This window comes from Platichthys flesus, chromosome 19 (genome assembly GCF_949316205.1).
Source record: "Platichthys flesus chromosome 19, fPlaFle2.1, whole genome shotgun sequence".
NCBI classification, from domain to species: domain Eukaryota; kingdom Metazoa; phylum Chordata; class Actinopteri; order Pleuronectiformes; family Pleuronectidae; genus Platichthys; species Platichthys flesus.
Genome location: NC_084963.1, coordinates 10,320,791 through 10,337,138, shown reverse-complemented (window position 1 = coordinate 10,337,138; position 16,348 = coordinate 10,320,791). Strand labels below are relative to the sequence as shown.

General features: G+C 41.9%; 1 protein-coding gene across 1 annotated transcript in view; it reads left to right on the top strand.

The window, feature by feature from the left end:
• Positions 1-16,348, top strand: part of LOC133974919 (astrotactin-2-like) — a 249,798-nt gene that overhangs the window by 150,681 nt on the left and 82,769 nt on the right. Inside the window, exons 12-13 of the mRNA XM_062412735.1 lie at positions 3,331-3,497; positions 6,532-6,720. Of these exons, the coding sequence (XP_062268719.1) occupies positions 3,331-3,497; positions 6,532-6,720 (356 nt within the window). The remainder of the gene's footprint in view (positions 1-3,330; positions 3,498-6,531; positions 6,721-16,348) is intronic.

Below are 16,348 nucleotides of genomic sequence, written 5' to 3'. Positions count from 1 at the left end.
ACGTATGCTTAAAGAGTGAAATACCATCACTCTGGTTCTTAATATGTAAAGTCGACCCTCTGCGTTTTGTCACCTGCATATTCAGGGATACCTCAGATATAATAGAGACAAAAAAAAAATGGTGAGTAAACAAATACCCACTCCGTCACGTTTTATCTCTTAGTTGAAGCTATTAATTATATGTGATTGATGTCGTGAGCGCACAATCACACACCCACACTTTGGTGTAATGTTGTTTTTTGTATTCGTTTTCAATGAGTGATCAGCTGACAAGGAGTTAATTGCAATGATAATTATAATTATAACAGCATCTCACTCAGTAAAGTTGTGTGTCTTGAACACGTGTCGTTGCAGATCTCTCGGCCCCGCTCGCGTCTCGATTCTGACTGAAATTAATTTATCTGAAAAAAAGCAAATCCTCCCCCTCCTCAGCACCTTGTGTCTTCGGAGAGTTGTCATGAACAGAGCGAGCCAGTAGCCGGTGGGCCGCGCTAATGGCTAACCTTAAGTCCCTCCATTCAGCCGTCTGAGTGCTGCATGACAATTCTGAATTACCGAGAGCTTTTCCCACGCCTCCACCTCGGCGTGATGAATGGCCCCAATCTCTTTCTGGTGAGGAGGTTAGCATTACATTCATGAGATACAGTCATTGTATCTGAGACTGGAGAGCTGTTCCAGTGGATGTTGAACATATGGGGGCTTTTGTCCGAAACACACGTGTGAACAATGCGTAATGGCTACGGCACATTTATCATTCTTCCTCCTCTGCGTTTGGCAGCGTTACTCCTCGGAGATCAAGAATGCCATCCATCATTTGTTTTCTAAAATCTTGACATTTCTGCGTCTGTGTGTGTGTGTGGTGAGAGAGGTCGTGATGGGATAACGTGATGGTTCCATTATGAGAAGACCAAACACATATCATACTTAGAAACACAGAGTTCAGTCCCCACTGGTGGATGTTGAAAGCGCCGGATTGTAAATCACTATGTCGGTCTGGGGGCGGAGGGGTAGTGACATCCTTGAGGCAGGAATTAAATGTAGAAAAGTCTATAAATGAACAGCTGAGACGAGCGTGAGGATCTTCCAAATGTCAAAGTACAAGATTTAACAAGATTAAGGGACGTCATCAGCTCATTTTCCTGCTCTCTCTCTCTCTCTCTCTCTCTCTCTCTCTCTCTCTCTTTCTCCAACGTGTTTCCTGCATTAAAATCTTGAGCTTGATGTTTTAGGAAAATAGGCCGGAAAAAGATAGACAGTGGTTTCCTTCCCCAAACAGATTCCTATTTTATTGTTGATGAGATGCTACAAAAAACAAAACAAAAAAGTAGAGACCATAAGGAAGCTGCTCTAGATGAGTTGTAAACACTCTGTGACAGATGTTGTCAAATTAATTATAAACAGTTATTTGGTAGAAAATCTTTTTCAAATTTTAAGAAGTTTATTTTAAGTCCTGTAAGTTTCAAAGTTAAGATTGAGGAAAATCTCAATTTGTTTCCTGCAGATCTCCGGCAACGTCGGAACAAAATGTTCTGACATTAAGCATTTGTCAGATTTGTCTGTTGTTAGAGGAGGATGTGAACACTCTTCAGTCCGTACAATCCTAACCGTGTTAAAGGGCAAGAAGATGAAGTCTGGGTGAAGAAGGTCTGCTTGTCTCTCTACAGAAAAACAAACTGACCCTCTTTCCTTTTCCCTTCATTTTAGACACAAATGCACCATTTACGCTTGAACACATCGTCCAGATCTACTTGTTCCACACTCAGGCCTTTAGCTGGATGGTGGTAAACTGCTGTAATTGGTTATAGCACTGCAGAGCAAGGGGGTAATGGCTTCTACCGAACCGCTCGGCCGCGGCATTAAAACGGGTAACTGGTTTTAACATTTTGGCTCATGTGGGTATATCACCACTGTGCAATCCCGGTGTCGCCTCGTTATGAATATTTCGCTCCCAGTCTACAAGGTCGTCTTGTGCATTAACTTCACGCCGTGGCAAACAAACCCGTCCATTTATCTGGAGATCCGCTGGAATATTTGTCCTCAATATATTACACTGACACCAAAGGATGAAAGCATTGGAATCAGGAGATGAGTCGGATGAAAATCGCTGCTGTCGTTGGTCTCAATTAAAAAACCTTGATGGTATTTTGAAAGGATGCATTCGCTGTCTGTCTTTTTCTGATTACATGTTTGGCAGCGCTGCCAGTCTGAGTGCACACTGTGAGCACAGATTTGATTTAGGTGTTCAGGCTTTTACACCTTAAAATCCCTGTGGTTCTTTTTGTTTTTAAAGCAACGCAATGTAATTTCTTTTACCTGAAACCAGCAGCTTCAAAGTGAGTTTGATGGATCACCGACTTGGAATAGATCGAATCGGGACTGTTTCCCTCCCGCTCCTTACTCCGAACGTTTCTTCTTACTCTATGTAAATGTGAGAAGAACAGATTAGATTGTCAGAATTAGTTTAAGAGTAGCTCTGAAGTATAGCTTCAAAAATAGTTAAGTCAGGTTAGTTAGTTAAACCAGACTTCCGAAAAAATATAAAGAATCCTACACCGAGCTTGATGTATTACAGCGGCAGCTGTTCTGGTTCAGGGCGCCAGGGATCATGGGTAATATCCACGGTTCAGTTCCCATCGACATTTACTCGACACAAGCTGAGTCAGCAGAAAAAGTTCCTAATGTGTCATCTGTTTGTGAAAGTTGGATAATGAATCCCAACTCATAAACACCAGAATATTAGGTCTGTACAAGTTATTAATGGTAAGTGCAGTGAATGGGGTCTTTGTTAGAGAATGCACCTGCTGCGGCACTTATGCTTAATTATTATGTCTGATGTTTCATTCGAAAAACACTTTGGTTGAGCCTGAAGACTTGTGGACCCAGTCACAGTGTTTGTGTGTCTGCAGAGGAGGGTACATGTGATTTACATTGTGCGGTAGTTGCTGCGTCTCAGCTGTTGCGATATTTGTTCACTACAGTAAAATCCTCAAAAGTCGAATTCCTCTCGATGTCTTTTCAAGGTTCGTGTCGATGACAGAATCTGAGAATATCCAACACTGTTCTTGTTGAACTCAAAGGCAAGGCATTCAGTCAAATAATAGAATTGGCATATAACGTTCATCTTTGTTTGAATCCATCCCTCCTTCCTCATCCCACCCTCCTCTCATCTTCCCCACCTCACCGCCTCACCCCGATTATAATGCACACGCTGACCTCCGCGCCCGACTCTTCTTCTTCTCTGCCCCTAACCTATGCCTTCCTCCTCGCCCCCTCTCCTCGTCTGCCTCCCGCAACCTCCCCTCCTGCCTTTGTCTCTCTTTCTCCTCGCAGTGTCCTGAGGGGCTGAGGCCAATGAAGGATGGCTCGGGTTGCTATGACTACTCCATGGGCATCGACTGCACCGATGGCTTCAATGGAGGCTGCGAACAGCTGTGTCTCCAGCAGCTCGTGGCCCTCGAAGATGACCCCAGCTCCAGCAACGTGCTCATGTTTTGCGGGTGAGAATAACTCGCGGGGACATATTTAAAGGTCGGGAGTGAAGGTTCCTCGTAAAAGAGGCTTTGTGAGTGACTTTTCAATCAAGAAATGATTTCTAAGGCAAATACCAACATTGAGGAAATGAGATATGTAAATAAGAAGTAACCAGCGACTTCAAATCCATTGCATGTGCGATGAAAGACATTTTGTTAGGATTGTAAGAAAACATTGTTTTACCATACATACCCAGAAAAAGAGATTGGCAAGCTTCTTTACATCTTTTCATATATGAGACATGTTAACCGTGTAATTATGAACAGTATGCACCACATTTGACTGCAGACAAACCGAAATTTCAGGTCAGGTGTTCTGAAGGATAAAACCTGGATCTTGGACCATGCTCACTGCACTTCCAGCACATTACTCACTGATACATTCACTTACCCCACACATGTTCCACTGGGCTGATATACTGTGCATGCAGTATATCAGCATGCACAGGGTTAGGGTGCATGCTAACCCTAACCATAACCCTAACCCTAACCCTAACCCTTTTTTTTTTTGAGCACCTATCCTAGCAGTAGATCATATCAAATACCACGTTGAAGGTTTCCTTTTAGGAAAGGTTATTCTGTGGCTGTGAAAGTCTACGCAGCTGACCGCGAAGGATGTTCCTCCATGGTATTCGAGGATTTACCATGTTTTTAATGTTTGACACCATTATACCACCTCTGCCATTCAACTCCTGTACGCAAGGTTGTGTGGATCAGTGGGTTTAGGTTGTACGTGTCATGTTTTTTATGCCTCTGTGCCGGCAACGGCCAGTAGACCGGAGTTTTCGGGTTGTACATGCGTCCGTCTGACTTAGTCTGCTGAACAAGATATCTACAACAATTCCTTGAGGGATTTTTTTCAAATTTAGTATAGTTAACAACTTTTGCATTTAGACTCAAGGATGAACGGATTAGATGTTGAGGGTCAGAGGTCAAGGTCATTGTGACATTGCAAATCATGTTTTTAGTCTCAAGGGAATCTTTTCAATCTTCACATAGGTGATTTACAGATTAGACTTTGGTTGTAGAAGGTCAGAGGTCAAAGTCACTGTGACTCGAGTTTACCTTATTTTGACCAGCTGTCACTTGGACTCTAAGACTCATTAGAACACTGATTAAATGACTGTGGTGCAAGTGATGATCATTTGAGTTTGTGGGAGAAAAAAGCAGACACACAACCACACAGCAGTAATTCTAGTTTTAAGATCTGTTGCCTTTCACTACATTAATACCTAAAGCCTGTAGTTGGCTGATTCTGGTCCATTTCTGTTGATTATCTGTTAATGAAAATAAATTTAGTCACGTTGATTTAGTGTTGTGAAAGTTGCTGAATCCATATTCCATTGTGGGCCCAGTGCTCACATAAAGATACTACACTTGCTCATTTGTGTGCCGCTCCAGGCAAATTTGTTCTCAATGGCAACTGGAAACTTATAAGTGGGGCGGACTGACAGGTGGACGATGTCCTAAATCTCCTTGAGATGTGTCAGGTCCACACCGTCAGATGGTAAGATTCTGTTCCCCAGAGCTTGAGTTTTCAAACACTGCCAGTGAACAGGCGGATATCAAAATACAATTTGCTGCAATGTCCACTCTGCTTGACGTCTTCAGTATAATTGACTGGACTCACTTTCGGATAAGGGTACATGCACAATAGCACACGTCAGGCCATGATTGATTCCTTCATTGATTAGTCCAGTGTTTGCATAAAGTCTTGTTAAAAATAGACTCTAAAAATTGATAGGTAAAGCTAATGCAGTGCATTTTCTGGAATGGCTGGTCTTGATCTGTAGTTGGTAAACTGTTTTTTTATTGAGAGGGAAAACGGCTTTGCCTTCCTCTTTGCAACAGATAATCAACCTTGAGAGGTTGATTATTGATGATTGTGCAATTAAATGGAGGAGTTATGATACTCTCTGACTGATTATGCTCCTCGGAGCCCTGGCCTATCGGAAATGTCTCCAGCTAAGTGCTCACATCCACAGTCTCTACCAATATATCATCAGCTCCAAATATACTGTTGTGCAAAGGTTGATAGAAATATATATATATATATTTTGCGTCTATGGATGAAATGATGATTTAATGTTAATTAACGTGTCTGAAGTCAATGTGACCTTTTTCCATCCTCAGTTTTTTTTTGTTTAACCTTAAGTAACTTCTTTGAATGCCAAATCAAACATAGCTATTAGAAAGTACAATCACGCACACTTGATGCATACAAATACTGCGAGATCCGATATTTTGGCAGAAGACAAATGTCTGAACATTTTACTGATGCATTCAACCAGCGGTGACTAAGCTTTCTCTTTTAGAGCCCCCACTTTAAAGAATTCTCTGCCCACTTAACTTAGATAATTATTTAGTTTAATTATTTAAGTTTCTTCAAATTTTTCTATTTTTGAAAGATTTAGCAAATTATTTACATTGGCTCATATTTACACTGACCAAATCTGATTTATTTGTTTAGATTAATATTGTTTATCTGCAAGTGTTCCATAGTTGTATTCTCATTTTATCTGTAAGGTTTTGTCCCTTCCTTGTAAATTATTTTGTAACATTGTGTCTTTGTATTATTATTATTGTTTGAATGTTTGCAACTTGCCCAATATTGCAATATGTATTAGTAAAAAAATTAATACAGTCACACGTTACTTTTGCTACAAAATGTATTTGATGTATGTTTAGTTTTATATTAAATTTATATTTTTAGTCGACAGTTTTGAAAGAGAAGTGCTGAGATACCATTTTGAGTCAAATACTTTTTTCCTATCTGTATATTACAGTGGTCTTTAATCTTTATTTAGATTAAAACAGAGTCAGATCTCTTGCTTTTTCATTTTTGCTTTATCACCAACCTTTATGCCAAAATTAATCTCGCAGTATCTGGCATCTTGTTATCCGTTCACCTCAAGTGTAAATATATTCACATGCATTACACATTCCGCTTTGTACTGACAGCTCCCCCCCCCCCCCCCCCCCCCCCCCCCCGTACGCTCAGGTGTGTTCAGGAGTACAAACTGGCGGGGGATGGTCGCTCCTGCCTCCTGCAGTCCGAAAACTGTGAGGGGCCGAGATGCCCAAGGCAGGATGTCCACTTCAATGACACCCTGTTCGGTGAGATGCTGCATGGATACAACAACAAAACCCAGCAGGTCAACCTGGGACAGATATTCCAGATGACCTTCAGGTAACTGGTGTACACATTTACACTTTCTATTTGTTCTCTCATTGTGGGTTGCTGAGGAATACGTGGCTTTATTTACTCGCCTCCGTCATCTTGTCCCTGATTCTTTCTCTCCCCCTTTGTCTCTATTTTGAACAGTCTCGTTTTATTATTTACATCCACAGGTAAAGATTACAGGCACATTCTTCCCACGATACCTGTTGTTTCTCATCTTGTCTGTTTACGTCTCCGAAGACAAATCATCCGGAGTAGCTCTGTCTCTTATCAGTTTTGGGGTTTGCAGGAGAGATATAACGGCTCCAGATCTCAGCCGAGCAGCTCTGAGAAGCAGTTCTTAGGTGTTTTGCCGTTGGGATGCTGCATCTGTGTTTGTGCAGGTGTGAGTGAGTGTGTAGATGAGAGAGAGAGAGAGTGACAGAGAGTGAGAAGGGGGGGGTGAGAGAGTGATGATTGAGTGAGGCTTGAGACATATCCCATGGCAGTTCTCCCTAAACTGTCAGCCTTTTGAAAACCTGGCTCGCTCTGATAAGTCCCACTCTGTTTGTGGCGGATTGCTCGTGTAATCACAGTGAGATGATGAGGGTCTATCTATGCACAAATACAGTGCACGCAGACAAACACGCTCACTGATATCTTTCTTTATCTTTGTCTGTCTTTCATTCCCTGACTTTCTTTTTCACAGACACACACACATGTACTACACACATCGACACATTTTCTTTTCTTTCAAGTAACCACAGTATGCTTTTCATCTTCTTGGCCCAATAGGCCACAATACTCTAGCTTGGCCTTATGATCCATCTGCATCAGGTCACTTGTAAAACATATTACATGAAAGAAGGATTTCTACAATATAAGGGCAAGACCTCATACTGTGTACACCTCCTATAGACTCAGAGCAAATAGATTTCCTCTTATGAATTTGTTAATGATCATAGAATTTGTTATATTCAATATAGAAATATTTCTTTTAAAACATGTAGATTGCTTTGGGAATAATCAATTTGTACATATATATATATATATATATATATATATATTATTCTAGAATAATAGAGATTTACTATTATGCAGGCACTGTAGTTATACATAATTCAATGCCTAAGTGTCAGCATGTAATGTTTGCACTTCAATATATAGGGACTTCTTCATAGAGGACTATAAAGTGACCTTATCGGCTATAAAACTATGTCAACATGTAGATGGAAAATCCCACAATAGATTTTAAGTATATTAAGTGTATATTGATTAGTGAGTGACTTTGGACACACTGTTTTTCATGAAACATTAGTCAAAACTACATAATGTATTGATTTAGATAATACATTAGTAGTCAATGATCTTACCTAGGAGATGCCTTCAGGAGGTGGATGACCTCACCTGCCACAGTAGGAAGGGTCTGGTCACTGCATGTAATTGACCAGAGTGAATCCTTTTTTTAGAAGATTTCCAATAAACACTGGTCTATCTCAAATAGGCCAGACCTAACCCTTTGGCAGAGCACATAAGCCTAAAGTGAAGTCGTAGAAATGACTGACACATCTTATATGGGACAGGAACTCATTTGACAGCATAATTTCCCCAAAAGGTTCAAGTGGCTGAACCAGTTGGGGAGTTGGTGGCATCGTTTGACGGATAAAACAAAGGCACGGCTTGAGGATTTTAAAACCTGGGAAAGCAGACTTCCTCCGTTTGCCCTTAAGCAGCGGGGATCACAGTGGGTCCCCTGTCTCCAGACTCCAGCTCCACACACTGGGTAACTGCGGCCGGTAGTGGGATTAACACCCAAGCCGGGGCTCCGGTGGATTTAAAAAGGATTCAACCATAGTCAAACACTGTGGCAGCCCCGAGACTCGCTAGACAAGCAATTAAAGATGTGAGTGAAGACGACAGGACGTGAATTAGAACATTTTATTGTTTACACACAAACAAACACTGATTTCAACACTAGATTTACCCTAAATTACATCTTTTGAAAGCATGTCAGAGCGATGAGGCCAGAGTTGGTCAAACTTTGTGTTTTGTTGAAATCAAATGCTTCAAAATGTTCGCCTTTACAACAGGCAGCCAAAGAAAGTTAAACAAGTCAAATGTGCATTCACTTTTTCCATTTCCAACACTTAGTGATTGACTCACCTCTGTCCAGCCTGGATTTACTTGAGATGTGTCCGCACCCGCAGGAGTGAAGGATCTCTCTGATCCCATTCACACTCTGTCATCATCCATCACTTCTGGAAGCCGCCCCTATATGATTTGACTGACATATCTCACTGTCAGTGGTCCAGTATATCACAACTCTTAAAATAAATCAGTCCAGTGGTTGGATTATTCTTAAATCCAGAAAGAATAAAAGAATTCAAACAACTGCGATGCTGCAAAAAGAAGAACTCATAAACTAAATAACAAGATTGCAAACCATTTACTACAGCCACAATTCAACTCTGACTAAATGTGTTTGGTCGTCTGCAGGACGTCTCATAAAATTGCAATAGAGCTGATAATCTTTACAGAGAGATCTGTAAAAGATGGAGTCTCCCTACAGTGTCAAGGTGACTGCAGACACATGCACTAAATAAATATTGAATTAAAAAGGGCACTTCCCCCCCCCCCCTAACCAATAAGTTGAATCGTAATGACCTTAAGGTCACAGTTCTCCGGCCACCTGTTGTTTGGCCTCTGGTTTTGTGGTGGTTCATATTTTTAAAGGAGAAATGTTAGGCTCATATTCAGGTTCATGAGTAATGATTTATTACTTGAAAAGATTTACATGCTTTAATGTTTAGAAAACGATTCAATTTCCTCATACAGTAGTGACCGAAATAGCTAGACCTTGAACACAAATGGCAAAAAGGACCATCTCCTTCAAGTGGCTGGGCTCAGCCTGAGAGACAGGCTGATGAATTCTGACATCCACAGGGAACATTTCCTTCACATCAAAAGGGCAGAGTTGAGGTGGTTCAGGCATCTAATCAGGATGCCTCCTGGGTGCCTTTCATTGGAGACTCACTGTTAAAGAACAACCGGGAGGACGCCCAGGGGTAGATCCAGAACTGGAGGGCTTACATATCCTATCTGGCCTGGGAAGACCTCGGGAACCCCCAGGAAGAGATGGACATGTTGCTGGGGAGAAGAAGGATGTCTGGAATACCCTTCTAGGCAGGCTGTTCCAAAGCTGGGATATAGAGAAGATAATGGATGGTTGGTTTGATGAATGGATCGATGGATGGATGGATTTCCTTCTGTCCATTGCTGCATCACTTCTTTTCAGCCTCTATCTGAAACACTTTAATTTCCAGTCTCTTTAAGGCCCACTGCCCAATCTGCTCTGATTGGCCAGCTGGCCCAATATGTCCTGATTGGCCAGCTGGCCCAATCTGCTCTGATTGGTCAACCGCGTCCCGCACATGTAGGGAATGCCAGTGTTGGATTTTGCTATACCTGGCTTTGTTTGGGGCCATGCCAGACTCGCCAATATGCATAATGCAAATGACGGCCATTGCAATATCACGATGCAGAAGTATCGTCTGACTCAGGAGCAGTGTTTTCTGTCAGGGAGACGATCTGTCTTTACCACAGACCTTTTACCTGCACAAGCTATCCCACACTAGAGAAAAGGAAAATAAACTGAAGGGAAGAAATTAAATCAGTGCTGCTACATTTATTATTCTGCTGTGAGATTTCTGCAAAACACAGAACAACAAAATTGTCTCCCTCCTGCCTCCCCTTCATTTTGCTTCACCGGTGCAATTTGCCACCGGCTCCTAGAAGCTCGAAAAGCGCCCGTACTAATGGGGCGATGCACACTCAGCTGTACATATCAAGTCCCCTGCAGTCGGAGCGCTCGGCTGATTACGTGCAGATGACAGGCAAAGTGCACTTCCAGGCTGGTGTGCCTTTTTGGGATAAATAACACACATGTCTCCTGGTGCAGAATGCATCTGAATTGAAGCGCAAAAAGCATTTATATAACCCGGCCCACTGTACACAGTTCAGCAGTTATTGGAGAGAGCAGGCGATATGACGCAAACACACACAAAAAAAGGAAGGAAGAGAGAATCCGTGACTGAACTCAGCAATAAATTAGAGGGTAAAAAGAAAAAAGCGGTGTTTATCGTTCGCCGGCAGGTGCTTTGTATGCATCCCCATCGTGCTTCCATCTTTGTTTTATGAGCTTGATAAAATATATTTGAAAGTTTTTTTCTAAGGTCGTTCATCAGTGTGAGTCTAACCAGACAAGCTAAGCACACAGGAGTATAACACTTACTCCCTGTGCCGCTAATTAAACATATGTGTTACCGTACGTCCTCCCACTGGAAATACTCGTTCCTCTTACCAAATCCACAGTGTTCTTTGTTTGAAGAGCAATGGCTCTGCCTTCAGAGTGACTTGGTCTCTTAAGATTTTATTTCAATCTCGGTACATACATTCTGCCTAACTGTATATACTCTTTTTTTCTTTTTTTTTAAGCTCGTCCTTGTCTCCATTTTCCTCCATGCTCTCTCATGGATATGTAGATTCAAGTCTTATCGCACAACCCTGCCTCCCTCTCTTTCTCTCACCTCACTCCCTGCGTCACACCATCCTGTTAGCAGCTCAAAGTGAAATACTAGTTAATTGAGATGAATCACGTGATTGGAGTCGCAGCTTCACAGGTTGTGTTTTATTGTGAAATATTACCTGTGATTTATGACTGCGTTGTGTGTATGGTTATAAATGAATCTCACTTCGGTCAGCTCCTTTGAAGTGACCGGGGGGAATGAGATTTGTAAAATGCTGTAATGAAATTACATACTAACACATGCATGCATGTGAGTGATAAAGTTGCCCGTGCTAAGGTGAATGTTACAGCTGAGAGCGGTGCCATTGCAGTGTAATTGTGATGCTGCTGTGTAGAGATAGGAAAGCAGAATCCAGCCGACAGAGAATGGATATGCAGTTATTTATTTTTAAATACTCATCAGCTTGTCCACATAATTTTCACATCAGAGGCTAAATAACACTTATTCCTCCGTAGAGTTACCCCCCCTTATAAATCACCTACTGCACACAGGTCAGGCAAAGTTCAACCTTTAAACTCTTCAGAGTAAAGATCCGTGGACCTCGTCTGAAACGGTCCCCTTGGAAAACCCACCTGAAGCCACAGTTCATAAATCACGTTCAGAAAAAAAAGAATAAAAGGGAACCCAGGCCAAGATGTGGTGGACCGGGCGACGGGGGGGAAATTACAATCACTGACAGCAGCGTGATGCACCACCACCTAACGAGCAGCGGCGGCCGGAGAGAGCAGCGCTCCGTATCATCTCTCCCGGCACTTCACACACTCAGGGCTGATGGTGGGTGTGCTTGGACAAACTCCAGGATTCAGCACAGGAGAGACCTGAGAACCAGCTTCAAGGGAAGAGACCAATCCTGGATCAAAAGACTGATAACGAGGATAATCTCATCGTTGTCTTGATAGAACAATTTGCCACCATGCAAAACAACATGGCAGTCGAATTTGTCCTCTGCAAAATTTATAATCTGTCAATATAAATGATTGAAGTCAATTTGAATGTATCTACTCGTCACCTTGAGAAACTGGTCTTGTCCGAATCAAGCCTATTTGTTCACTTTTTGACAGACACTCTGTCCTGAGTATTTCCCTTCCCTTGTTTTAGAGCTAACATGGGAGTGAGCGTTAGAAGTTTCACCTGCTCTGTGAAGGCGCCGCCGCCGCCGCCCAAAAGATCCAGTCGAGAAGAAAAGAGACAAAATTGCCTCGAAAGACAAATCTACTTGCTCCTCATCACAGCTCACCTCAGACTAAGACGACAACACAACATGAATAATTTGTGGATCTGGCAGCTCGCGAGGCTCCTGGGCACAAACACAGCCACATTTCCATGTTTCTCCGTAATTTCCAGTAATTATATCCTCGGTGCACTCCCACCGGCTACTACCGAGGAGTTGAGTCAACAAATGGTATCAGGCAATTCCTTCCCACATAATGAGTAACCATGAGACTGTGACCGGAGAGGTCAAGGGTTAAGCTGCGCAAGGTTGATGAGAAGCTTCTTGATTCACTTCCTAGAATAAGCCCGCTCCCCCTTTTTAGTCTCACGCTCATGTCTGTGGGTGTGTGGGGCAGACTTGTGCGCTCACACAAGATGTGTTTGTGCGCGTGTGTTTCTGGATAGGTTTGATATTCTGTTTCATTAGATCTGTTTATACACATATTTAGTAACTATTAACTACATACTATAACGATATTCTGAAGTGTTAACAGTGTTTACAGTTGACTTGACATGATAAATAGCAGATATAGCAGTGTAATGTTTCCATCAGATCACTAGGTTGGCTAAACCTGCAAAGTTATATATATAGTTGATATATATTTATGTATGCAGGTATTTTTTTTTTTTGACAGAAAACTGTGGATGTGCAGATATGGATTGTATGTTAATAACATATCTAAAAATAATGCTTAAAACAGCCTCTGCTCCACAATATAAATTTGTATATATTTGTTACAAACTTAACTTCTACAAAGGGCTTTATTCCCTAAGTTACAATTTGACACCAAAACAGACCGGATCGGATGTAAACAATGTCTTTTTTTTATTTTTATATAAAAGAAAAATCTTGATTTTCTCTTCTTATGTCAAATTTAACTGAAATGATCGTGTGCCAAGCGCACATGTGATCATTTAATTTGCAGGCTTAGTTTCCACCTGTGTTAACAGTAATCTCAAACAGCTGACTCCCTGGAAAGTCTCCCTGTTGCTCACACAGTGATGACTTAGCAGAGGGAATTCAGCAGGAGGGAGGCGTGTGTAAGTGGATGCTCGTAAAGCCTCAGTGGTTCCTTCATCTTTGTGCCTTAGAAGACATAAGGTGTGCACGTTTGGCAGATTGCAAAGGCTCTGCACGCCTGTGTGTCTGTGTGTGTGTTGAACCATTTGTGTTTACCTTTGTGTGCGTACGTGTTTGCCTGTGTGACTGCACATATGCATGCGCGAGTGTGATCATTCCCGAGGCAGTCGCTCTCTGCTCAATAACTCACATGGCAAGGCAGGACCTAATAGACCTGGCCTAATATCAGCTAATGTCAGAGAGGCTTATTGCTGACTGCCTGCTGTTTGACTGGAGAGGGAGAGGAAGGGAGAGGGAGGGAGAGGGGTGGTGGAGGCAGCGATAAGGGTTGTGCAGGAAAATGAATAGGGAAATAAATGAAAAGAGAAAAGGCTAAATCAAAAAAGAGCAGACCTGAGCAAAAGTTAGGGAGCGTTACACTTGGAAGGAGCGGGAGAAAATGCAAAAGAGCAAAACAGTGTAAGATAGCAGGTTATTGCTGAGGCTCCTTGAGCATGTTGGACTGTGTGGCAGTTCTGCGGCATCACACACAGGTTGTGTGAAGCTACGCAAGGAAATACATGCACGCAGGTCGTGTTGCAAAGGGCACGCAGCTCAAAGAAGGTCAAGTCTGCACACGGACACTAAAAATATCGGATAATTATTTCATGTGTTGCGTCAAATCACCCAACACCGTGAAATATTGGAAATATTGTCCCGTGCCTTAAGGGTTCAGTGTGTGAGATTTAGGTGAAAGGAATAAATAAGGATAATATAACCCTAAGGATGTTTTCTCTAATCATCAAAATTATACAAATGGTGGTTTTCTTTACCCGTAGACATACTTTATATTCACATCAGGAGCTCGTCCTCTCAACAGAGGCAGCCATTTTTTTTTACAGTGGTCCAAACTGGACAAACTAAACACTTTTTGAGTTTTTATGACAACAGAAGGTTTCCACAGGTTCGCTTTCATGTGTGAACGGTGAGGGTGAGGTTGTGGTTATTCAGCTGCAACATGCACCTTCACCACTAAATCTTACACACTGAACCTTTAAGGAACTTTCTTCAACGTTGGAGGATGAACTGATTTTGGCTGTCAAAGGTCAAGGTTGCTGTGACCTCGTTATGTGGACACGTTATCTTGAGAACGCCTCGAGAGAATCCCGGCACAAATGTTCACTTAGACTCACGGATTAAGTGATTCGTTTCGGGTGGTCAATGTCATGGTGGCCTCACACTGTTTTTGGCCTCTTCAACATATCTCAAGTCTTCCTCTACAGTTGTCATTCGGGATTAAAGATTAACTGATTCGATATCAGTGGTCAAAGGTCACAGCGACTTGGTATGAGCCTGGAAGTAAAACAACTTTACACTGAATCTGCACTGGTTGACAGAGGCATACAATCACAGTGTGGTAATTTTTATTTTTTTTTTTATTTTATACTTTTAATTGTATTTATGAATATTGATACTTTAATATTTAAAAGTATAATTAGATATGGAATCCATCGCCAGTCAACCAAGCAACCTGCTTCTGTACCTGTAGCTACTGTCGACTTGGCACAATTTGTCACCTAACGTTTCATGGGAGCCACAGGCCTCAAGGTATTTGCTTTTTCCTTGAAAAGTCATTAAAAGAGACTGAATGGAACTAAATCCTTTTTCTTGTTGAGTTGTGTGTCTGTTCCACAACTCTGTTCGGGAGATTTATGGATTATGTTGTCTGAACATCCCAGGCTGAAGAAATTGTGTTTTGGGGAATTTTACACATGCCTAAATAGCTTCCATCCTTTCAAACCTACTCAGTGTTTTTATAAAGAAGAAGGGTTTACATGCCTGCTTGGACATTTAAAAAAAAGCTTTTCCTCTTGGTCAATGTAGCCATATACAAATATAGTATATGATATGTTTTGTGAAAGTAGACGAACCATTAAGGCAGAAATACATTCGAAAAAAATGATATTTTTTCCCTCCTAAGCAGAAGGTAGGATGTGTTTACCATTTTGTGTATAATGGTATCAGTCCTTAACTTCTCCTACTTGTACATAAAGACCAGTGTCATAAGGTAAATTAGTAAAGTATTGGTGAGACCATAAGTGCCCCACTGTGCAAGAGGGCACTTCCTTTACTGGACCTCATTCAGAAAGGCAATTATAGGAGTGCGTGCTGTACACAGTGCAATTTTACAACTAGCTCTATTACTCCCTGTGGTGGGGGGGGGTTCTGAAGTGTTCTCCAAATCACTGCTGTTTCTTCCGCACTAGTGTTTCAGCGTATTGTTCCAGTTCAGTATTCTGTCTTTGAACATGCAGTGACCGTTGGACGTGCGCCAGGATACATTAAAGATATTGGAGATCGCCCCATTGTTGACAAGGTTTTCAGTCATTGTCACTTACAGTAATTCAGCTGTCCAGGAAACGCAGAGAGACAGGCGGAGAGGAGGAGGAGAGAAGGGGAGGAAGGACAACAACCGCAAGGAGAAAAGCTTGTTTTCATTAAATACCAGTTAATGAAGACCTTTTTAATATTTCAGCTTGATGTATGGGCAGAAATCAAATATCAGGGGTCCATTTGTTTTTGTGTTTGCTTCGCGTGGTCCAGCAGATTCTGCAGTTTCACTTATCCTTGTCCAACTAAAGTGCTAATTCGTTTTTTCTTCTCCCCCTGTATTGATTAGACCGCCTCTTCATTTGCCCTGTCCGGGACTTAGCAATTACACAGAAAAATTGACAGGATACTTAATTTATCTCGTGCATGTCTTTCTGTAAAATCAACCCGAGCTACTCAGACCGTTTTT